Source organism: Penicillium longicatenatum (assembly GCF_028827895.1).
Source record: "Penicillium longicatenatum strain IBT 33135 chromosome Unknown contig_2_segment0_segment0, whole genome shotgun sequence".
NCBI classification, from domain to species: domain Eukaryota; kingdom Fungi; phylum Ascomycota; class Eurotiomycetes; order Eurotiales; family Aspergillaceae; genus Penicillium; species Penicillium longicatenatum.
Window position 1 is genome coordinate 427,605 of NW_026643120.1, and position 21,948 is coordinate 449,552.

Below are 21,948 nucleotides of genomic sequence, written 5' to 3' on the forward strand. Positions count from 1 at the left end.
ATGTTTCCTTGATTAGTGGATGAACCCTGGTCGGTCTGGAGAGTGCATGGCTCAATTGATACAGCTTCGGTACTAATACAATGCCAGGTTATTGAGTGGGACCCAGTATGGAAAGATGACTAGGTCTAGGGTGGTAACAGGATTCAGCGAACCTTCCATTGTCCAGGGGAATGAAAGCAGCTCTGGTAATTGGGTCTTGATCCATAAACGAAGCTAGTACCAACGCACACACCCGGCTAGCTCGGCGATAGATTCAGGAAGTTGGCCAATGAATGCTTTCATGTCTCAAGAGTAGATCCTGGTTCGCTCAATGGAAGCACCGGGATACTTGCTGCCAAGCCAAATACGGCTAAAGCAATGTTTGGAATCAATCTGGAGGCGACCCAATGATACAGTCGTGATCTTGGCATCTCTTAGCAGATGAAGATTGGAGTATAGACTATTCTGCGTATTAAGTCGGGAGTTGGTTTTGTTTGCACCGCCAGCCTCCGCCGTCATCATAAAAACCTGAAGGAAGATCTCAACCATGTTTCTGGATTCAATCCAAGATTGCCCATCATGAGACCGAGTATGTCGGTTGGAGGTCGACAAAGATATGATAGGTTTCATGAGTTGTTGAGTGGTTAGTGTTTTGTGGGGAAACCTCACGAATGAAAAACGTCGCGGTAGTCTTGCTCCGGCACGTAAGTTCATACTAGCTTTGGTACTGAGCTTTTAAGGTTAATCAATGCCGATCGCTATAGGGTGAGACATTTGCTAAAAGAATCCGGGAATTATGACATCCGTGCATTGGCGTGGAATCAAAGGAATTTGGCGGGTTCAGGGTCCAGAAAGTGGGCCATGATGATGCATGCCACGAGTCCCTGCAGCATCTTTCTACTGGGGTAGCATTAGGCCCTGGAAAGGTGGATCCGTTCCTTAGGTTCTTATCGGGACTCGATTGGGTGCGATGATCTAGTGCCTTGCGGCCTATGCAAGTAACGTTACATGGCAGTTACCTTGGTCCTGGGGATGACGAAGTAAAAACAGCGAAAATCCTAGGAAGAGAAAGTAATATGGCGCTCCAAAATAGAAATTTCGATGAGCAGGTACATAAAAGTGCGCCCAGACACAAAGACGTTTCCGCGCGGGGTCGATTGGTGCCACCAGGAGGTGTGATATCACAAGGTCGGTTCCCTCAGTTGCTGTGCTATTGCCCTTTGGTTCCATATTACTTACCGTGAAAAATGGCTCGCTACTTGTCATGTTTCGGATAGGACGGGAGTTCCATGGTTACATTTCCCCTGCGTAATCATTCCGGTTGGCTAAGAGATGCGAAATGCATTCTGTTCTCCCGAGAGCTGGAAATGCAACCGGTGACATCTTAAAATGTCTTTAAGTTGTGAGGAAATAGTGACGGGAGAGATAAGGTCATTCTGAATATCTACGCTTTGATTTATCGACTTCTACCAAGCCCGTTGCGTAGAGTTCAGTGGCAGGCAAGGTAGATATTCGGAATGGACGGTAGTCTAGGAGAGGCTTTGAGCCAGAGTCCATGTCAAGGGCCTGTCACCCAGGGACTAACTAAGTCTCAATCACCGAGTGAGAACAATAGTATTTGTTCTATTGACCTGAAATTCTCTCAAAGCCAAACGCCATGTGTTCTAATTAAACAAGCCACATCCCCCTTTTTAGGCGAGAGTTCTACATAAACCTCGTGTTATTTCGGTTATTATTCGTATGACTCAAGGGGTTCCAGAAAGAAAGCACTGAATACTAAATTTAGGGGTCCTATGACGGCGGAATGAGTCGCCGCACTCTGACGCCAAATGGCATTGTGAGAGATCAACATCCGGAGTAGCCGATTTATCCGACCTGAAGCGTCATATTGCGATGTGGTATTTATTCACTCATTCATTTGTTGGCAACTCTACCTAGTCAGAATCATCATCAGATCCACTGCTCCAACCTGTCTCATAAGCTTCCCTAATCTCGCCTAATCCATTCATCATGTTCTCGCGCTCGTCGACAGAGAGCATGCGGGCGGTGGTGGCCTCGATAGACTTAATTCTTTGGGCAGTCCGGGTTGAAGAGGTCAATGCGGCAAAGACACTGTGACCTTCATCGGACTTGAAAGTTGGGTAGAGATCGTGCGGGAAACTGTCAAGCATAGGCATGCGAAGTGGAGTATGGTAGCTAATTGGTTGGCCCGGTTAGTAAATAAAGTGAGACAAGGATCACAGACGTGAAAGAATACCTTTGAAGCATCGCTTCAGAATTGTACAATCGAAGTTTACGAATGTGGCCAAGCTCCTCTTGTGGTGGTTCTGTAGAGTTCCCACGCTCATGTCCGCGAGTCACCTGGACCTGGTTAAAGATGTGCGCATTCTTGTCATCGCCGTCTCCGTAGCTGAAGTCAATGTCAAATTCAGATTGGGCCTTGGGTCTCCCCTCATCCTCTGTCGGCAATTTCTCATCGCGATCCTGTGGGTTGATAGAACACTGTAGCTCATAAATCGTGTGTCTTCCGTCATCGCCAGCCAGGGAGGCTTCAAAGTCGTGGTATGGCCGTAGACGAGACGGCAAGGTGATAGTCTCAAGAGCGGAGCTAATCAGAGCGGTGGTTTGCCATTGGGATTTTTTGTCTACATTAATGTAGCTTGGAAGTCTCGATGGGATATCAACAATCGGCACATAGAGATTGGCCTGTGGCGAGATCGAGTACAGCGATTTGGCCTTGTTCACGTCCTTTTTCATTTGTTGATGCTAATGAAAGTATGTTAAAACCGTGTTTTTCCTTTAGAGAACAATTGGACAAACTGACTCGTTGAACTCGGGCGCCATCTTCCATGGCCCACACCCATACGCTTTTCTTCCCGTACTCATCCCGCAAGCGGTCAACATATCGTGCTGTAAAGCCGCCCCAAGCATCATCAGCCCCAGAGAACAGCTGAAAAGCTCGCATTTGATCACATTCTTCGGCAAATGGTCTGACATCCCGGTCAAGGAGGTCGTGTTCCTTATCAAGATCATTGAAAAGCTCTTCACCGGCATTCCAGTCCTCAAAAGGCATAATCTGGGAATTGAGCTCATACTCATTCAGCTGCACTATGGACCGCGGATGGTAAAAGACTCTATTGTAATCAGACCAATAGCGCACAGTCTCAGATGTTAGCCGGGGAGCAGGAGTACCGAGTTCTAAGCTTTTCTGATATTCACTTGGCTGAATAGGCGTTTGCTTTTGAACAACTTCGAGTCCATCCCTATCCAAAGATGAGTTCCAAGTAGTTGGTAAAGGTAAATAATATTTGAGAGTTTACCAAAGACCCTGTCCGCTCACGTTATCCTCGGACATTTCATACAGCGCATTGTACTGCCGGAGAGTTCCAAACCCGCCTTTGAGATCATAGATGACGGTTCGAGGTGTGTAGGTTTCTGAGCCATCGGCTCCGACACCAGGTCGGAAATGAACATCATGGTCAATGGGAGTTTCCTCGCTCTCATTGTATGTGAAATATGACTCCTATTCATTGGTCAGACTTGAAAAGACGAATTAGATAACAATAATATTTCACAGTACCTGGAGATTCCAGAAATGTGTTGCCAGATAATTGGCACGCTGGCCTAGCTGTAGGGTGACGACCTCATGCATCTTATCAGATCCCTCGCTGATGAGAGTTTGCCAGTTCCCACGCTAAAGGAGGATCAGAGGACAATTGAAAGAGACAGAAGAAGAAGCACACCACTACTAGTATGTGGTGGGCAACGAACGGAGCGAACAGAACAATTGTATTGTGTATGAGAGAGGGGGAGGGAACAAACAAGATAAAAAAGCACTGATCTAAGCAGCAGGTAACATCATGTGATCTTTAAAAGAGCTTCGTAGATTGTAAGGTCCCGGCTACTCGCATGAGCGTGGCATATGATGCCGCACAGATTGGTGATTCTCCCCGCGCTAATCCCGATTCGAGTGCATCCACACGTGATGGTTTGCCCCGTGATAGGCAAGTGAGACTAACCCGATTGGGTTGGGTTCACTGGTGTCCACGGCAACGGTCACGTGCCTCACACGAAAAGGGCAATAAACATGGATCTTGTGGGTGCGTCACTCCCCAAACTCCAACGGTGATTTTCTCCCGTGGACACATTTCCTCACAACTTGCACCCATGACCACTTGACACATATTCCGGTCACCTATATTCTCTCGACTCTATCCGCGATGGAATCTCCAACGCGTCCAGTCCTCAGTCCCACCAAAGCGCTTAACCCGGTATCGCCGGAACGCATGAATCAACAAACCATCCCCGCCTCTCCCTCCCTTCCCTCCGAGTTGTTGTCCCTACACCACAAAAACACTAAAGGGGTATCAGAGGTCCAAGCAAAAGTGGCGTTCTTGAATAGTCTCGCTCGAGGGAGCAGCCCAAGTGCCCAAGCACAAACAGCAACAAACAATGCCGCGCTACAAAGGGCAATCCTCGGTCGTGAGGAGGCCGAATCAGCCCTTACATCGGCCCAAGAAGAGCTTTCCGAAGCACAGTCACGAGAACGCCGGATCAGCGAGCGACTCGAATCATTATTAGAAGAACTCCATGGGACGAAAGAACGTCAAGCCCACGAACGATCAATTTTCGAGAAAGAAATCCGAAAGGCCAGGAAAGAGGCCTTCCGTGCAGGCTCGACTTTGGTCAAACTGCAAGAAGAGCTAAAACATGCCAAATCCGAATCAAAGGCTTTGAAAGATGAAGTCGCCGCAGAGCGGGAGGCCAAGGACCACGCAAAGCAGGAGGCATTCGAACGCGCATACGCTCTGGCCGGTCTTACGGAAGAACTTGAAGTACTCAAGGGCAAACTTCGATCTATGGAAGCATCTAACCACTCAAACAAATTGGAAGTTCGAGCTCATGAGATTCGCAAGGAAGACTTTGGTCGGATGTCCCTGGTAGAGGGCGATCTTGCATTTTTGACAACACCACGCCGACCGAAGCGAGCTGCAGCAGACTCCATAAGATCCCCTGCTCAAGAACGAGAGCCTGAAAATGTTGCCGAGGCCACCCCGCCCAAGCGACAGCGACTATCAGAGGTGACGTCTCTTGTCAAGGAGCCGGTCGCTGCGCCGTCAGAACTTGACAGTGAAACGATAGACGACCTTAAAGATGAACTTTACATCGAGCGTCGTCAAAGAATTGCAGCTGAAGAAATGGTTCATTTTCTGAACATCGAATGTCAGTTTGAGCGTTGCTCATGTCGACTCGCTGAAAAGGAAGGCCGGAGATTCATTTACGATAACGAATACTACGAAAAGTTCCAAAAGCCACAATTAGAAGCGGAAGCCAAAGCAGCAGCTCAGGCAAAGGCCGAGGCAGCAGCAGTGGCGAAGGCAAAGGCAGAAGCACAAGCAAAGGCACAAGCAGAGGAAGCGGCACGATTAAAGGCCCAGGCAGAGGCAGAGGCCGAGGCCGAGGTGGCAGCCAAAGCCAAGGTTGCGGCGCAGGAAAAGGAAGCAGCAGAGGCAAAGGCAGCGGCCCAAGAGGAGGCAGCTCGGCGAGCCCAGATCTCTTACCCTGCACCCCATTCCAGCCACACACCTTCTGCAGAGCCTCCTGCCCCTCCTCCACACCGACATGGCGTGAATTCTGAGTTGAAAGTGAAGCGTGAGCCGACGGAGCCTCCCGAGAAGATGCCCATGCCCGAGGAACCCCTGGTGACGTTCTCACCGGAGACGGGCACTTTCAAAACATTCCCATCACCTATTCGCGACATTCCCAGACCTCCACCTCGACGACCCAATGATTTTGACGCTCCCAGCATTCCATACCCCCCAGTTCGACCGCGTGCTGAATGGAGGGAATCAGCCTCCTCCAGCGGACATGTGCGATCTTACACTCCCTCGGAAGAGCCTAGGTCATCTAGAATGGCCAACCATGCCCTACCAGAGTCGGCTATGGATGACGAGATTCCCGCCCACGCCCTCGTCGAAGCTAGGCCTACAAGGACTCGGGAGCGAGAGGATTACCATTCCCACTCAACAACCAAGAGGGTTCCTCTCCGTGAGCCAAACGCTCCCCAGAGCTCATCTTTCTTTCCGAACCAGCCAATCGACCGCGAAGATGCCCTTGCACAGATCAGGGCGAGACGTGGTCGGGCACGCAGTAATGTACGCTCAGTGAGCGCCAGCGAGGCTGGTCGGTCCGCGGGCTCGACTGGAAGCACCGCTACAACTCCTGGCCGGGGTCCACGACGCATCCCCAACCTCCAAACACAATCTTCGAGAAGCGAGAATGACGTGGTCGAACGCCGGGACCTGAGTGCTCCAGTTCGAATGTTCCGCCGGTAACCTGGCTTGGGTGACCACCTAACTTGTCTTATGCATATGAATTGTCATGTCTGTCTAATGCCTTTCGTTCTTGGTTATTTTGTTCAACCAGTCTTTGTCTTTATACTGCGAAATACCCCGGCGCAGGTGCATCTAATTGTTCACGCCTTTTGGTTACTGGTTATGATTTTGGTTATTATTGCATGGCGCTGCAGTATCATACTCTTTTTGTTACTCCTATAGAGAGTTCACCATGCATCTGATTGCTTGCACTCGTTGTTTCCCGTTTGCTTTAATGCAATTTCACCCGAACACTCCTTGACCATTTCCTATGTTTGCATGGAGTTATTCTTGATATTAACCAGTTTAATAATGGATTCCTTCGTATGACTCAACATTCAGAAAAATCATACTTGATCCATTAGATGGATAGCACACCCGTACCTTTGACTTTGATAATTGGCAGATTTTTAGGTCTAGAACTCAGTTTTGGGTTCGGTACGTTCCGGGTGACGTGACGTGTCGGTGGATCTCCAGTAGTAGCAACATTCCAGTGGGCATATGGCAAGAAGGTTGGCCACAATATGTATTCTGCGTACTAAATAACGGTTGCTAGGTCTCTCAAATGTGCTTCTTCCGCTTTGAACGGGTTATTTATCCTAAGTAGCTCTTCCGCGATACAAGTTCTTCTCCAAGCTCTCAGATCTTTCTTGCTGAGAACGAACAACTTCTTAAGAGATGTGGCCAATGGATACGACAATGGCGAGCTTTGTCGATGACCCACTGTGCAGTGGGCTAGATCTCTCGGCCCGTCTCAATGCTTTGTTCTAATTCTTTGGGATCCGAATAACGACGACTTGGGCATCCGCTTGCAGCGTTTGGATTGCCTATGTGGGTGATAGGACGGGTCATCCACTGACAACCTTATGAATGTTTAATCCCCTTGACCCAATCAAAGATCCGTTAGGCCGGTAAAGCGTACGTAAGCTCCCACCAGTACCCCGGACTCAGTAGCTGATCCGGGGTATCCGTTATGGCCGTTCTGGGGTGTTCCGAACGGAATCAAAGTATGTACTCCAACCCCGCGATAATGTCGGAATTGTAATGACCAGCACACATCTACCGTCGAAGGAGGTTTACAGCATTCGGAAGATATGAGACAATGCGGGATACGAGAATTAACTTGGAACGTAGCAAATCATGAATGCTGATATTCTCGATAACTGTCCAGTCATGACATCACGAGGCAGTAATCAGCTTGATAAAATCCGCCGTATTCCCGGCGACTTATTCGGTCCCGTTAGTGAGGTCCTATAATGTGCTCGTTTATTGTCACTCGAGGTACCGGCAACTATCTGGGCGTAACTCGAGCATATCGACTATTGTATTAAGACTCCGCGCAAGCAATCATGGTTCGCCTCGGATCCCTGATTCCTGGCGTCGGCTCCAGTGATACCGACGCCCATAGAAAATGGCCCAAGGACCCTAAAAATGTTGTTGCCAATGGGCTGGACACCGGTGTATTCATCAATGAGTTGTCACACCTTAAATTACTACCATGGGAGATCAATTTGAACGAAGATGAGAAAAAGGCCTTCGACCAAAATCCCGAGAACATAAGCTGGAGAAAGCAGAGAGATCAACGGCCCGAGGGAATACAGAAAGGAACATATCGGGGAACTCAACTGGCAATGAGTAAGGCTTATGACCTTATAGAACAGCGGTACATCAAAGCCGTAAGATTTTGACCTTCAAGACAATTGACTGATATATTCGACAGTTATATATCCTTCATGGATGTAGCCAATTTCGAACCATTGGTTCCACCCGCTCAGACCAAAGAAGATAAACGCGACGACTTTGCGTTCACAAAGAGCGAAGAAGATGGTTTCCCGCCACATCTCAATCTTGCCGGTAATAAAGGAGCTGCTGCGCGCGAGACAGACGAAAATCAGAAATCAACACTCTCACAATTCAAAATCTTCAATGCCATGCGCCTGGTTCAGTTGAGCTCAATCTTACCCCTGGTTGTCCCTAATGAATTCCATGGGCCCGAATCCAATCTAAAGCGCGCCGAGGGGTTTCTAGAGGAAGTTGTTGAGGACGTCGTCGAGGGAGCAGCAGGACTGATCGGACACGCCCGGTTTGGGACGATGGGCACACCTGATGCGGGAACTAAGATTGCAGACGTGGAAAACTACAACCGGACACAACGCGCGCGGGGGTCTCATAACGATATATTCGACCGTCCTAATGTGGGTGATCTCAAAGATTGGTACACCGATGCTCGGTTCGCCCAGCAACACTTTACAGGGACGAATCCGACAACAATAGAACGGGCTTCGGACACGTGGATACAGCACTTTATCAAAGCTGCAAAAGCAGATGACGAAGCAGTCAAGAATATCATCACCGATCTGAGTATCAGCTCCAAGAGCTCTCTATATATGCAGGATTACAGCTATTTTCGCGAAGCGGCTGGTCTTGGCCCGGCCGACGAGATCAAGTGTGAATATCACGATCCCAAAGCCCAAAATGGCGAAAAAAGCTATCGTTATGGATGCGCGTCCGTGTGTCTTTTCCATCTCAACGATAAGGGCCAGCTCTATCCGCTAGCTATTGTCATTGATTGGCGGGGCAGTCTTGAAAACTCCGTGACAGTCTACAATCGAGAATTGATCAAGCGGGTGGATATCCGGACAGGAAGCAAAAACCAGGACCGAAAGGTGATGGCAATTGATGAGGCCGTTGACTGGGCTTGGAGATATGGTAAAAATTCCAAGAACTCCGTCCCCTAAGATGTGCGCTAACGTGTCTCGGAAAAAGCCAAGAGTTGTGTGCAATGTAGCGACTGGCTTCGACATGAAGTCACCGCGCACCTGACACGCACTCATTTGATCGAAGAAGCCGTTATAGTGGCTTGTAATCGAAACTTCGATCCCCACCATCCTGTGTTCCGCATTCTTCGTCCGCACTGGCAGAAGACCCTGGCACTAAACGCAGCAGCCCGAAGCACTCTCGTTCCCCATATAATTCTTAACATCATCGGGTTTGATTCGAAACAAGCACTTCAGTTCATACGGAGTGAATACAAAGCCTTCAACTTCAAGAAGAGCTACGTACCAATAGATCTCAAGGCACGAGGATTCCCTCCAGAACAACTCAACAGCCCGAAGTTCCACAACTACGCCTACGCTAGATGTATCAACAGCATGTGGAACAAGATTAGGTCCTACGTGGAAGATATGCTTTCCCTAGCTTACCCCGAGCCTAACGCAGACCAAAAGGTTCTAGATGATAAAGACATTCAGGATTGGTCCGCCGAGATGCAGAGTGCCAACGGCGCCGATTTACCACTCTTCCCAACCATCACCACATTCGCCGAATTAGTCGATTGCGTGACAATGTGTATTCACATCGCATCACCCCAACACACAGCTGTCAACTACCTACAAGACTACTACCAGGCATTCGTGATCAACAAACCTCCATCTTTTTTCACCCCGCCTCCGACCTCGCTGCAGAGTCTGCTCAACTACACAGAGGATGACCTAGTCAAAGCCCTTCCGATGAATCATCCACGAGAATGGCTTCTTTCTTCACATGTTCCATACCTACTCAACTTCAAGCCGGATCAGGATAAAGAAACACTGATTGCGTGCGCTCATTCACAGTGGCTTGTTTATCGGACGAAGGCATCGGATGTGGATTTGAAGATTACGGAGGCCATTGGGAAGTTTTATACGGCACTTGCTGATACTGAGGAGGAATTCGTGGGTTATGCGCGTGCGACAGATGACTATAAGGATATCAAGTATGAAGTTTTGAATCCTGATGGAAATGCGGTATCGATTTTGATATAGGAATGTCTGTAAGAATGATTCGGCTATGGATGGTCTATGCTTTGGTTGTACTCACTTCTATGTATGTCATGTTTTGAAACTATGGTGAAGACCTCAAAGCTTGATGGAAGTCTTCAAAAAGCACCGAGTCAATATGAATACAGATTGATTATGGTGGATTCAACTGGTAGTTTGCAATTGAAAGTTGTACTTGTCTCCTTGCCTACGAAATGGAACCTTTTACGATTCCTGATTTCCCTTTCCGTTTCAGTGCCCACCCTCCTGCCCACCCTCCCGCGCTTTTGCTCACTGTGTAGATCAGGAGCGGCCTCAGGCGTAGTGATAGGATCTCCGAGCCCTATGTTAGCTCATGATTATGCTTTGCCAAGTTAACTAATAACTGGTGTCTAAAATTAGCATAGGAAATGCATGAATTACTTCGAAGACTAACTTATTTTTACCGTGGACTAAGATAAAGTCATACATTATTGAAGATGAATTGGAAAAGTGACCAGAAGCGGTAAAAAAGCTTGGACACTGTGAGTGCTGAGCTATCCAGCATTCTTCCCGCTCACGAAGTGATTTGCCAATTGTGATTCCTTGACATACATCGAGGCAACTGAGCTGGAAGCCGTCTGCGGCTACAAATGGGTGGCAGAGACCTGTCAGACACCAAATAATCCGCTGACTTCACTAACAAACTCCTCAACATCTTGTAAAAATGCTTCCGGCTGCTCTAAGCTGGCAAAATGACCTCCCTGAAAGTCCGAATTAGTGATGTGTCATACCACAGGTAATAAGAGGTGCAAGTATCGCTCACCTTGGAATGACTCCTAAAGATAGCCAGATTAGGGTATATCTCTTCGGCCCAGGCCTTCGGCAGCACGGCGAGATCATATGGAAACAATGAATACCCAAGTGGCTTCTCCATTGATATCGGATGCGGGTCCCCTGCAAGAAGATTCCTCACAAGAGTTGCATGATACAAACTGCGGGGAAATGTCTGCGTGAACCAATAGAAGCTGACCATGCTTAGGATGGTATCGAGTGGGAATGGCTCCCGAGGATCAGTCCACTCAAGGAGCTTCTCCCCTATCCTGGAAGGCCGTCAGCTCAGGTACGAAATAGCGGGAGGGGTTATTGACCAAGCTAGCATGGCGAGTGGGCTAGACGAAATAGCTAAACCGACAGTTGCAGGACGAGTGCCATGCTCAAGTGCATACGCTAGGCCAGTTTGACGCCAAGCCTCTGTCCGTTCGACAATACGCAGCTCTTCAGGAGTAGGACTGCTGGAGGAAGAGACGGACTGTCCAGGGTTCAGCGTAAGCATGTTGACTATGATATGTTAGGTACCTTTGATTCGTCTGACACATTGCTTGAGCTTGTACGTACCGTGGAAGGCCTTGCATTCGTTGTATTGAACGGACATGATCCGTGCAAGCATACTCCCGAGATCACCGCCCTGTGCTATGTACCCTCGACCAAATCCAAGGTCGAGCATCAACTGATTCATGATAAACGCAGCTCGGTCCAGTGTCATTTCGGTGTCCTGACTAGACCTACTGGACAGTCCAAAGTCGGGCAAAGAGGGCACAATGACATGGTATGGAAGAGTCTCAGGAGTATACTTCTCCATCAGTAGTTCCATCATTGGCAAGAACTCAACAAACGAGGCTGGGAACCCATGGAGAAAGATGATAGGGATGGCATCTTTCCTTGCAGAAAAAATCGCGGCGAAATGAATGTTGACATGACCGGCCTCATGATCCTTGATAGCAATCTTGAAATTTGGGAATTTGTTAATGTATTCCTCATGCTTACGCCAGTCGAAGCTTGTGAGCCAAGTCTCTTTTGCCTTGCTCAGCCACTCAAGAGACACTCCGAACTCTGGGGTTTTCTGCTGGTTCCACCAGGTTGCAGGTCCGATCTTAGATAGGTTCAAGAGGTCTCTGAATTCGACCAGCTCTTCGTCGGATACATGGAAATTGAAGGGCTCAGCCTTGCCAGGGGTATTTGGGGGAAGGATGTTGAATAGATTCGCCATTGTGATAAACTTCTTCAGCTGAGAATTCAAGAGTAGACTTGTAGATGGAAGAAGTATGAACTGGTAGTGCTTGGATTCAACGCGATAGACTAGATTTATATGGACGTCTCCAATGGTAATCACCTCCTTTCGTCCTCCGAGATTTAGGACTTGTTTCTTGGTAATCTTAAAGGCCGACGAACGGACGAACACCGTTGCGCGCGATGACATCGTAACATCATCGGGTGGGGCTGAATGCCAGCAGCTTTGGCCCCCAATTTTGAATTTCGGTCCGCCGAGCTAGCGGTCGAAATCCCTTTCCAGTCCCGCAATTGTTGATGATCTGAATAGTGCACCGGGCGGAAATCCTCAGGCTTCTTCGCTCAAGAGCCGTTGTATGCTCTACTGATTCTAGACCTCGACAGGCGCGGGTTTGGTTACTGAACCGCCCACTCGCCCGCGAACGCCAGTCTGATTCCTGTGCTCAGACGTTCACACGTGATGCGATAAGCCGCATACCCGCTTCGCACAGTCCCGATCGTCGAACTACCACTTTAGCCATACTTGCTACTGGAGGTAATAGATGCAATGCCTAAACCCTATGCCAGTTCTCTTCCGGACCCTGCTGCCAGCGTCCGCGAAAGTCATGGCACGTCCGAGGCAACGCGGATGAAAGTCCGGAAGGGAACCCGGAGCTGCTGGGAGTGTAGGCGACGGAAGATGAAGTGCATCTTCAGCTCACCCGCAGACAAGGCCTGTTTTCGCTGCCATCGACGTGGCGTGAAATGTGTTGGCCAAGAATATCCTGAGGAGATCACGCCATCTTTAGAAAGGAATATCCAGATGGCCGATCGCATTATGAGGGTCGAAGCACTAGTCGAGCAGTTGCTCAAGAAAGTCCCTAATGATTCGCCCCCTGCTACTGTTCAAGAAGCAAGGAACTATGATGTGGGAACAATACACCATGGCATCTCCGCTCCCTCATTAGTCAGCTCTGAGCCTTCGCAGGGTTTGGCTTTGTCCAAGCCTTTGGCAATTGTACGTTCGACATGTAATGACATTGCCATTGTGGCCGCCACTGAGCTTTGATTAGGAATCTGATGCAGCTGGCTGCGAGCCTACGGATGGCGGGGCTGGGTCTTTAGATCCGGAATCTGCTAACGTACCTTTTCTTCCTCCAGCAAATTACGGGAGGCTTTCTCTGGCTCTGCACGAGCCCTTACTGTCGCCAGAGGACATCAGAATAATATTTACAGCATGCGGGAATACATCATCTTTCTTTTACCAAATGCAAACTGTGCCGTACAAGAATCTTAAAAGAGAAAGTCTCTCAAAAGCATTTTCACGCAACCAAAACCTAACGTTCACCCTGTTCTGATAGCAAGGCACATGCTTCATGCTGCGACTGCCCTACAGCATCTTCATCCTGACTTCTATGAAGAGATGAAAGGACTATCAGTGCCGCCCCGTGAGATGATGAGGAGACTAGCTGATACAGCTATCAACATCCTAATGACAAATGATAACATCATCGACTGCATTGAAGGGTTAGATTGTTTGATGATAGAGAGCTGGTATCATGCAAATGGTGGAGATTTATGGAAGGGCTTGGTCACAATTCGGAGAGCTATGACCCTTGCACAGTTAATGGGCTTCTATCGGCCAGGAAGGGCACAGTGCAAGGTTGTTGAACATAATACGGAAGCCTACCCGGAGCTTGTATGGTTCCGAATTGTTTCCATTGAGCGCTACCTCTGTTTGATGTTGGACGTCCCTCAAGGCACACAGGATAGGACCATGGCCTCCGAGTCGATGCTCGCAAGTGACACGCCCATGGGGCGCCTTGATCGTATACACTGCGTTATAGCGTCTCGCATCTTGGAGCGCAATCAAACAGATCCAGACTCACATGATATTGCCCTGACGCAAGGACTGGACGAAGAGCTGCAGAATGCGTCCGGGGGATTGTCACCTAGATGGTGGCTTACCCCGAATTTAGCCACTGCAATGAGCCAGCCAGAAGCACTATTTTGGGACATGCGGCGGCTCTTTCATCAATTATATCATTACAGCCTTCTCATACAACTTCACTTGCCATATATGCTCCGTTCCTCGGTTATCGGAGAGATATACGATTATTCGCGGTCAACCTGTATCAATGCGTCCCGCGAGATACTCTCGCGCTTTGTCATGTTCCATAGCTTCAACCGGATCGCCTTCTGCTGTCATACCGTCGGCTTTTTTTGGTTTGACGGCGGCTATGACCCTTCTCATAGCGCATATTGACGAACATCGGCGCAGGCCTCCATCTGTTACCCGTCCACAGCGGTTCCGGAATCATAGAGTGTCGAGGGGCAATCTGCTAGCACACCAGCGGCCTTGCGACCATGCTCTGATAGAGAAAGTCCTCGAGAGCATCGAGGAAGTCAGCCGATTGGACGGAGATGCTATGAGCGTGCACAGTTCTAGTTTGTTGCGGCGCTTGATGGCCATCGAGGCCGAAGCAGCGGACGAGACTCTGCACCACGATGGTGTGCAGGTGCCGGTCGCTGAACAGGAGCCGCATCCGTCAGACAGTAGCGACACTGTTCGGATGTCAATTCCCTACTTCGGCTTTATCAAAATCACGCGCAAGGGCATCTCCTTGGACGCAGCAGAGACCAGTCAAACCCAATACCAAATCACCGAAGGTTTTTCTGCAAATGGGGATGATTTACAAGCTGCAGCTTTTTCGTCCGGCTCTGGTATGTCTAGCATGAATCCTAATGCCGGAGGCAAGACACCAGCCTACTCGACACCGAACTATCATGAGGGCTTTCCAACAGAGAGAGAGGCACAATCACCTGAAACCTCAGCCCATTGGGTTACTATTAATCACAATGATCCTGCTGCACATGATTCACTGCAATTCCGTACTGAGATACCCGCCGCCGTTCCGCAACAGTATGAAGAGCCTCTATACACTGCTGGATATGATAACTGGGCATTGCAGGATGCCGATACAGGTTTCTTTGATAATCTAATGGAAATTACTGGAAATGATGGTGATGACGGCAATGTTTTCTCGGCATGGCCCAACTAGTCTCAACTTCCAAACGCCTGATTGATTAGGTTTTATTCTGGATGCGTCAGTATAGTGACTTGTTGAGTCAATGAGAGGTTTCATATCCGCCCATACGATGAGCCTTCATTAAATTTCAAAATCATCAAATTACCACGAGATAATTCTTGTAGAAGCTGCTTCAGGGATGGACTGGGAGTAGACTAGGTGGTCAATAAATGCCTACGCTAGCTCATCATAGGATCATACTTTAGTGACGCTGACGCTCAGTGAGCCTGAGCCCAGATCGACAATTACGAGGTCAGTGAGCCTAAGTCTGAGCGCCCTCGTGAAAAGGCGGCGGCGTCATAAGAGGAAATCCCGTTCGTCAAAGAAAATTCGACGCCTATGTACATATGGCTACCTACACTATCCAGTCAAAAGTTTTTCTCCAGATCAGTTTCCGGGCCTACCTCATCGATTATATATATTCGCTTTAGAAACAGTGCACCACACCACCATATCTTACTGAAATTCTATATAATTACTCCTAGTAATTGATACCCATCTGACGCACAAAACTATCTCTTAATGTTTTTGAAAATCTACCCTAAGATTTTTAACTTTAAGTAATTGTCTCGTCACCCTTTATACTAACACATTTATTTTTGGGTATAGTATTTCTCACCATAATTCTGGTTTATACCCCTGAAGGTACTATCAAATACTATTATATTTTCCTCTTTGATATAACCTAAGAAGTCGTTGTTTTAATAACATGTAAATAATGTTGAAGGGGTGGAAAAGCTTAGTGAATGCCTCGGCGGGTCCTCCATATTTACACATAAATTTTCAAACCGCTCTATCGTCACTAAAAGCTATATAGATTCTCAAATTATCTTCTCAAAATACTTCTCTATAGTCACGGATTAAAGTAAAAATTTTTTGAAGCGAGCCCACTTAATACTGAGTGGTACATGCCTTCCCAAAAGTTGTTTGTTGGGTTGACCCTACTGGACCCGCACTTGGGGAAATACTTACGGTCCCCATTGTATGTATCAGGACTTTAGCCTGAAGCTAGGTGAAACCTGCCCTATTTTACCGAGGTGGAGAAAGTGCAAGACCCCGGAGATTAATGCCACAAATTTACTATAATTTCAATAGCGGTTGATAAGTGACTATCTCATGCACATGTGAAACCCTTATGCCAATTCTCCACCACATTCCACTGTTCCTTAACATGTTCTCCACGCTGTAGTTCCTAACCATAGAGCCATAAGGAAGCCGCCATGAGGAGATAGAGGTGATCTGTTGTAGAATGAATACGGTCTAGTCAATAGTGCCATGACATGCAAGCCACTTCGAATCCCATGCCACTGCCAAGTGAAAAGCTTCAGCCCTATAACAGATCGCCCATATCCCCTCATCGAGGCTTCTTCATGCCTCTATAGCAAGGAATTACCATTGAAGGGATCACAGTGGATCACTCGGGGAAGGAGAGGCCCATGGCAGCCATGACCCTTTCGCAAGCCTCAAGGTTCTTGCTGGAGTCATAGTAGACTGCACCAAGGATGGCTTCCATGGTAGTAGCCATAACAATTCTCCCAGCCACGGAGCCCTGCTGGCTGGGATTTTTGACGATGAAGGGATCAAGCCCTAGGGCAAGACCTTGCTGATAAAGGTTCTTGTTGGTGGCTATCACGGAGACGACTTCTTGGATTTCCTCTATATGTGGTAATATAGTTAATGCACGTTCAAACTTGCCACTCATAAAGGATAGGGGATTGGTCTCCCACCTGGAGATTTCTCTTTGTCTCGGCCCTGGTCGACAAGAATTTGGCGAAGAACTGCGTCTCCGGCCAAGGCGAGAATGTAATTGCCGTGAGTATTAAATTGATTAGGGCATTGAAGAGCCTCACGAATCAAGGTTCGGTCAGGAGAAAAAGAATAGGTTTGCTGGAGAAAGGAATTTTCGAAGTCATCAAGTATCTCATCTGAGGGGAGAGGGATGAAGATAACCATAGCGAATATTTAAAAGCTACCAGTATATTGGGAACGATAATAGTATAGATTATAGGTCCAGAATGTGCTGAAATATATTCAGTGAGAACCACTTGGGCAACGGGGATATAATGAGAGAAGGAGATATTTATAGCAGAGCATAGCCAGGCTACTGGTGCGGGAGCGCTTAAGTAGTATGTGTTACTGGGTGAAAATAACAGGGATTAATCAAGCCTCCATTGCCCAGGCGCATTTCTGTGTTAAACTAGAGACGAAAACCCTGGAGGATGAAATGGGCAGCGAAACAGCGAAACAGCGAACCAGCGACTGGGACGTAGGTAGGCGGTGCTTCCAAGCACCACCAGTCCAACTAAATCAAAGCCCTGCCATAAATCTAAAAGGAGGGTATATCAAAAATTTATTTGAGCTAGGGCTCAAAGGCGTTTATGAATGGTCATTTGGCTGTACCATGAATATTTTTCAAGGCTGTTTCCGTAAGCCTGCAAGGTTGACTGATCCCAGTCTGAGCCATCCTGTCAGACAAACCCGCCCGAGCGATCCGGCAGAAAGCAAACTGTGATTGGGTCCCTAAGGCGCAATGGAAACAGCGATCGTGCTCTCCAGAAAATCCGTGCTACAAAATATATACTGGTTTGAAGTAAGCATTTGTGGCCGAACCTGCTTTTTCTAACCCGTTGGATCCAGGCACATATTTACATTGGCAGCTTATTAGCTAAGCATATAAAAAGGAAACTAGAGGCGCTGGCTAGACAATGATAGACCTCTGCACAAAACGCGGCATACATCAGGCATCCACAGATAAAGCAGAAATCAGGTCTTGGGACACAGATAGAGAAAATAACAACGTATATGTGACAAGGATCTCAAGGCCGTCTGTCTACAATATTGAGATGCCACAGCACCTGATACGAGCGCTATCAACATAGGCCGAACGTCCCCACCAAAGCAAAACAAGTTCCTCGACGAAGATGCGATCAGTGGCGCTCCACACGTCAAGACCCATCTCTGCCATGTCAGCAACAGTAATAGCGATCGGATCTTCCGTATCTTGTGTACTGTGTATCGAAGCTGACTCGTGGCGACCGGAGGAATTCACATGTGACCTCTGACGCAAGAGGGGAGTTTCACCATCATCGCTGTGGAAAGATTGACGGGAGTTAGAGAGGGGCAGGTCTGTCTCATCCTCAGCAGGGTCATCGAGGTACGGTGTATCGGCATAGGCATCCGTTTCGCCGTCGTGATCATGACGAGCAATGGCGCCAGAAAGTGTGTAGAAGATCTGGGTCGTGAGACGGCGGAAATAAGCTACCAGCGCGACTTCCGCGGGCTCCTGACCGGGGTCTTCAAGATGGATAGAGCGGCGGCGGGCTGAGCCCGGGCCGGGGTATGCAAGACTCTCCACGCTTGCCAGGAGTCGGGCGTCTTGTTCAATCTGCTGTTCCGATTCTTCTTCGGATAGACCGTCACGATTTTCACCGGCAGATGCCCACCAGATGAAAGAGGTGTAGGCGAGTCGAGTCCAGGACAGAGGTTCTACGATATGACTTGATGAGTAAGTTGACTCGGCATCGGAGCTGTTATCTGAAGATTGGTCCTGGGAGAACTGGCGTAGGCCTTTTCGGAGCATAGAATATCGGCGAGCATCGCGTTGAGTTGCTTTCAGTTGAACCTTCTGGTTCGAGTTGTGCTTGGTGCTCGAAGGGTCCATTAAGCTGATTGTAGGGAAGGCTCGTTCAGCGGCTTGCTGGGCATGAGGTGGGGGGAGGGTAACGAGAGCATCATAGAGCTCGGGCTTCATGGTCAGGACACTATCAGTCGAGCAAGCAATCCAGCTGGGGTCTGTCTCAGGATCCATAGTTGCCCGAGAGGGATCAAAGGAGGAGAGGAAAGGGATATCATGAATGCCAACGTTGAATAGGGGGCGGGGTCGCAACGGTGGGGTGCGATCAGTCGGAAGCGTCTGGAGAAGAGAGTTTGGAAGAGATGCCAGTAGCGATAGATCATACACTGCAGCCGAGTGAGTAAAGATTTAAGCATGGTCCAAGGACAGGATAATTACCATAATTGCAGGGTGTATGCACCGGCGCTTCGTTCATGAAGAGAATTCGCTTTCGCAAGAGTGCCGCCCTGTACAATGGGAAGATTAAAGGTCCAAAGCAATCAAGGAAATCTGGAAGTGAAGAAGCGGGGTGGAAAGGCGTCAAGGCCGGCCTGAACGTCTCTAACACCATCGCATCACTAAATGCGCGATTGCGATTGTCCGGTCTATCTTCCGGTCGGAATCGAAGGCTCAATGGTGACTCAACCGGCGAATCCACTGGCGCAGCCTCTGTGTCTCCCAATCGAAAGCTGTCCCAGTAGTCCGATAATGGTTGCGTGTCTGACATATCCGCTGCGTATCTCCTATCGAACGCAGCCTGTTAGTCGGGTGCATAGCAGTGCGTTGGAGCTTCTCAAACATACATCGCCAACTCCTTCAGCTTGGGAGCATGTCTCCAGCTTTTCCCCAGTCTCCCAAAGCTCAGGGGCACCAGAACTCCAATGGCAAACATCCTAGCATTGCGCTCTGCCTCGGCAGCGGGACGGTTGAGGAACGCGCTGATACCAGCATACTGGTCATGAACGAAGTACCTGGAGGCGAAAGTTAAGCGCGGCTGGAGCAAGAGGTTTTCGACGTGATGTACTCACACCAGGTCCTCTGTGACGTTGTGCAGTCCCGAAGGGAGCGACTTGTATTCCACCACCCCTTCGACCTCAACTATTGAACCCTTCTTAGCTCCACGTCACAAGAGGGGTAACCTGGATCGGGGTATGCATCTACTTACCTCCCGGGGTGGTTCGTTTCCATGACACCACGTATCTGCAATGTACGAGGGTGTATCAGCGATATGCCCCTCCTTGTTCGTAGCTTCAAGGGGAGTATCACTTACCCGGTGCGAATGTCGAAAGAGATGACGAACAAGGCCGCGATTCCTGGGGGCGACTCCATTGAGGAACGCGAAAGGTCGATATTCAGGGGCTTCTGAATCGCATCGGATGCCATGGGGGAGGATGTAAAAGGCGGGTCGCCATTTAAGCAGTCGGGGAATCACGGTACGAAGCTGGGGAATCGAGGAACTTGGAGCCAAGCAATCCCCAGCTACGAAACATGTCACGTGCAGAGGTTACTGCCATACAGCTATGAACAGAGTTAATCTCGGTCAAGTAGCCTGACACTTAATAGCCTCGATGGTTTAATCATTGTATAGACGCACCTTCATATAATGGTTGAATGGTGCCGGGTTTATTGACTCTGTCTTCCAATTGGCCCAGCCTGCAGATCCACCGTGCGATCACACTCCGAAGATGGATCATAACGATGAATCCAAGCAAAACAAAACATTCCACAGCTATCAGGTGAAGCGGTAATTGGCCCTGTACAATTCCCCACTCTTGATCAATCGAATCCGAGTCAAAATTTGCACCTTGAAGCTAAAGCAAAGGATCAGCCAGAACCAAAACCAAAACAAGCTTTTTTTGACATTCAGCGACAATGCCGAGTGGCTCCTCTCACCCCTACTACCCCCTTGGGGCCGACATTGTCGGCTATTCGCCCAACGACACCCCTGTTCTGGAGCTATTGGTCAAAGCTAGTGGGGGATGTGCAATTCTACTCGGATTGACCTTTGCAGCAGCCAGTTACGTGCGACCGACTCTTCGCATGGCGGATCGGATTGCCATCCTGTGGTTTGTGCTCTGTATGACCCCAATGATGTCCGCAATTTCGAAAAAGAAAACAGGACTGACCAAATCGAACAGCTGGAACTCTACACTGTTTCTTTGAAGGCTATTTTATGCTGCATCATAACCACATGGCCTCGGCCCAGGATCTATTCGGGCAGCTATGGAAAGAGTACGCACTGTCCGATTCCCGGTACATGACATCAGACACACTGGTGCTGTGCATGGAGACCATTACTGTGGTGAGTGTACCCACGACCAAGACCAGACCGAGCTTTCCGAGCTTTACCCACTAACAGTGCCCAACCAGCTCCTGTGGGGGCCCCTCTGCTTCGTTGTCGCATATTTGACCGCAACGCGGCACTCATTGCGCCACCCGATGCAAATCGTTGTGTGTATGAGCCATCTTTACGGCGATACACTGTACTATGCTACCAGTCTGTTCGATCACTATGTTCATGACCGGCCTTATAGTCGACCGGAGGGATATTACTTTTGGGTCTACTACTTTTTGATGAATTTCATCTGGATTGTGGTCCCGTTTTGTAAGTGTCTCAAGGCTCCACAATAATGAAGCGGGACAGTGGCTGACTGGAAATAGATTACCTCCTTAACAGCATGCGGACCCTCTCGACCGTCATGAAAAGACAGGGGTCAGCCGAGAGGAAGAAAGCCCAGTAGCACCTCTTCCGTCATAGCCGCATGTGAGTAGCCTGGAGTAGGTGGAGGTCAAGTACAAGATGTGTCTTGGTCAAGATTGAGATCGAGAGGATTTTCCATTCTTGGAATTCTCTTAGTATAAAATCCAAAGCAGAATAATTAGAGAAACTAGAGCATCAGGGCACTAGGGCGATCAATAGTGAATATGCATGACATTTTACACATTGATGGAAGGGGGGTTGGATTATGCATTCAAGTCCAATTTTGTCCAGCTCCATAATCAGACAGCTATGACGCCCAATGCACCTTGGAAAGTACGCGCAACCGGTAATGAACTATTCCCTGAAA

The 21,948-nt window shown here is 48.7% G+C and overlaps 8 protein-coding genes across 8 annotated transcripts; 4 read left to right on the forward strand and 4 right to left on the reverse strand.

The window, feature by feature from the left end:
* Positions 1-1,913: 1,913 nt before the first annotated feature.
* On the reverse strand, positions 1,914-3,631 carry N7484_002683 (misato family protein; the record flags this gene model as incomplete). Its single annotated transcript, XM_057113103.1, has 5 exons — positions 1,914-2,175; positions 2,237-2,745; positions 2,804-3,242; positions 3,300-3,502; positions 3,560-3,631. The coding sequence occupies 5 exons, from the start codon at positions 3,629-3,631 to the stop codon at positions 1,914-1,916; spliced, it is 1,485 nt and encodes a 494-aa protein (XP_056973243.1).
* A 568-nt stretch (positions 3,632-4,199) lies between these two features.
* On the forward strand, positions 4,200-6,314 carry N7484_002684 (uncharacterized protein; the record flags this gene model as incomplete). Its single annotated transcript, XM_057113104.1, has 1 exon — positions 4,200-6,314. One exon carries the CDS (start codon positions 4,200-4,202, stop codon positions 6,312-6,314), a length of 2,115 nt encoding a protein of 704 aa, XP_056973244.1.
* A 1,388-nt stretch (positions 6,315-7,702) lies between these two features.
* On the forward strand, positions 7,703-10,156 carry N7484_002685 (putative lipoxygenase; the record flags this gene model as incomplete). The annotated part of the gene is made up of 3 exons (XM_057113105.1): positions 7,703-8,016; positions 8,074-9,062; positions 9,120-10,156. 3 exons carry the CDS (start codon positions 7,703-7,705, stop codon positions 10,154-10,156), a joined length of 2,340 nt encoding a protein of 779 aa, XP_056973245.1.
* A 644-nt stretch (positions 10,157-10,800) lies between these two features.
* On the reverse strand, positions 10,801-12,389 carry N7484_002686 (epoxide hydrolase family protein; the record flags this gene model as incomplete). The annotated part of the gene is made up of 4 exons (XM_057113106.1): positions 10,801-10,893; positions 10,956-11,232; positions 11,281-11,470; positions 11,528-12,389. 4 exons carry the CDS (start codon positions 12,387-12,389, stop codon positions 10,801-10,803), a joined length of 1,422 nt encoding a protein of 473 aa, XP_056973246.1.
* Positions 12,390-12,746: 357 nt separating this feature from the next.
* On the forward strand, positions 12,747-15,240 carry N7484_002687 (uncharacterized protein; the record flags this gene model as incomplete). The annotated part of the gene is made up of 3 exons (XM_057113107.1): positions 12,747-13,196; positions 13,575-14,382; positions 14,435-15,240. The coding sequence occupies 3 exons, from the start codon at positions 12,747-12,749 to the stop codon at positions 15,238-15,240; spliced, it is 2,064 nt and encodes a 687-aa protein (XP_056973247.1).
* Positions 15,241-16,681: 1,441 nt separating this feature from the next.
* Positions 16,682-17,220, reverse strand: N7484_002688 (uncharacterized protein; the record flags this gene model as incomplete). Its single annotated transcript, XM_057113108.1, has 2 exons — positions 16,682-16,923; positions 16,995-17,220. 2 exons carry the CDS (start codon positions 17,218-17,220, stop codon positions 16,682-16,684), a joined length of 468 nt encoding a protein of 155 aa, XP_056973248.1.
* An 877-nt stretch (positions 17,221-18,097) lies between these two features.
* Positions 18,098-20,263, reverse strand: N7484_002689 (uncharacterized protein; the record flags this gene model as incomplete). The annotated part of the gene is made up of 6 exons (XM_057113109.1): positions 18,098-19,227; positions 19,280-19,623; positions 19,684-19,851; positions 19,909-19,978; positions 20,046-20,080; positions 20,151-20,263. The coding sequence occupies 6 exons, from the start codon at positions 20,261-20,263 to the stop codon at positions 18,098-18,100; spliced, it is 1,860 nt and encodes a 619-aa protein (XP_056973249.1).
* Positions 20,264-20,752: 489 nt separating this feature from the next.
* On the forward strand, positions 20,753-21,621 carry N7484_002690 (EXPERA domain-containing protein; the record flags this gene model as incomplete). Its single annotated transcript, XM_057113110.1, has 4 exons — positions 20,753-20,957; positions 21,019-21,182; positions 21,251-21,485; positions 21,542-21,621. 4 exons carry the CDS (start codon positions 20,753-20,755, stop codon positions 21,619-21,621), a joined length of 684 nt encoding a protein of 227 aa, XP_056973250.1.
* Between the last annotated feature and the right edge of the window lie 327 nt (positions 21,622-21,948).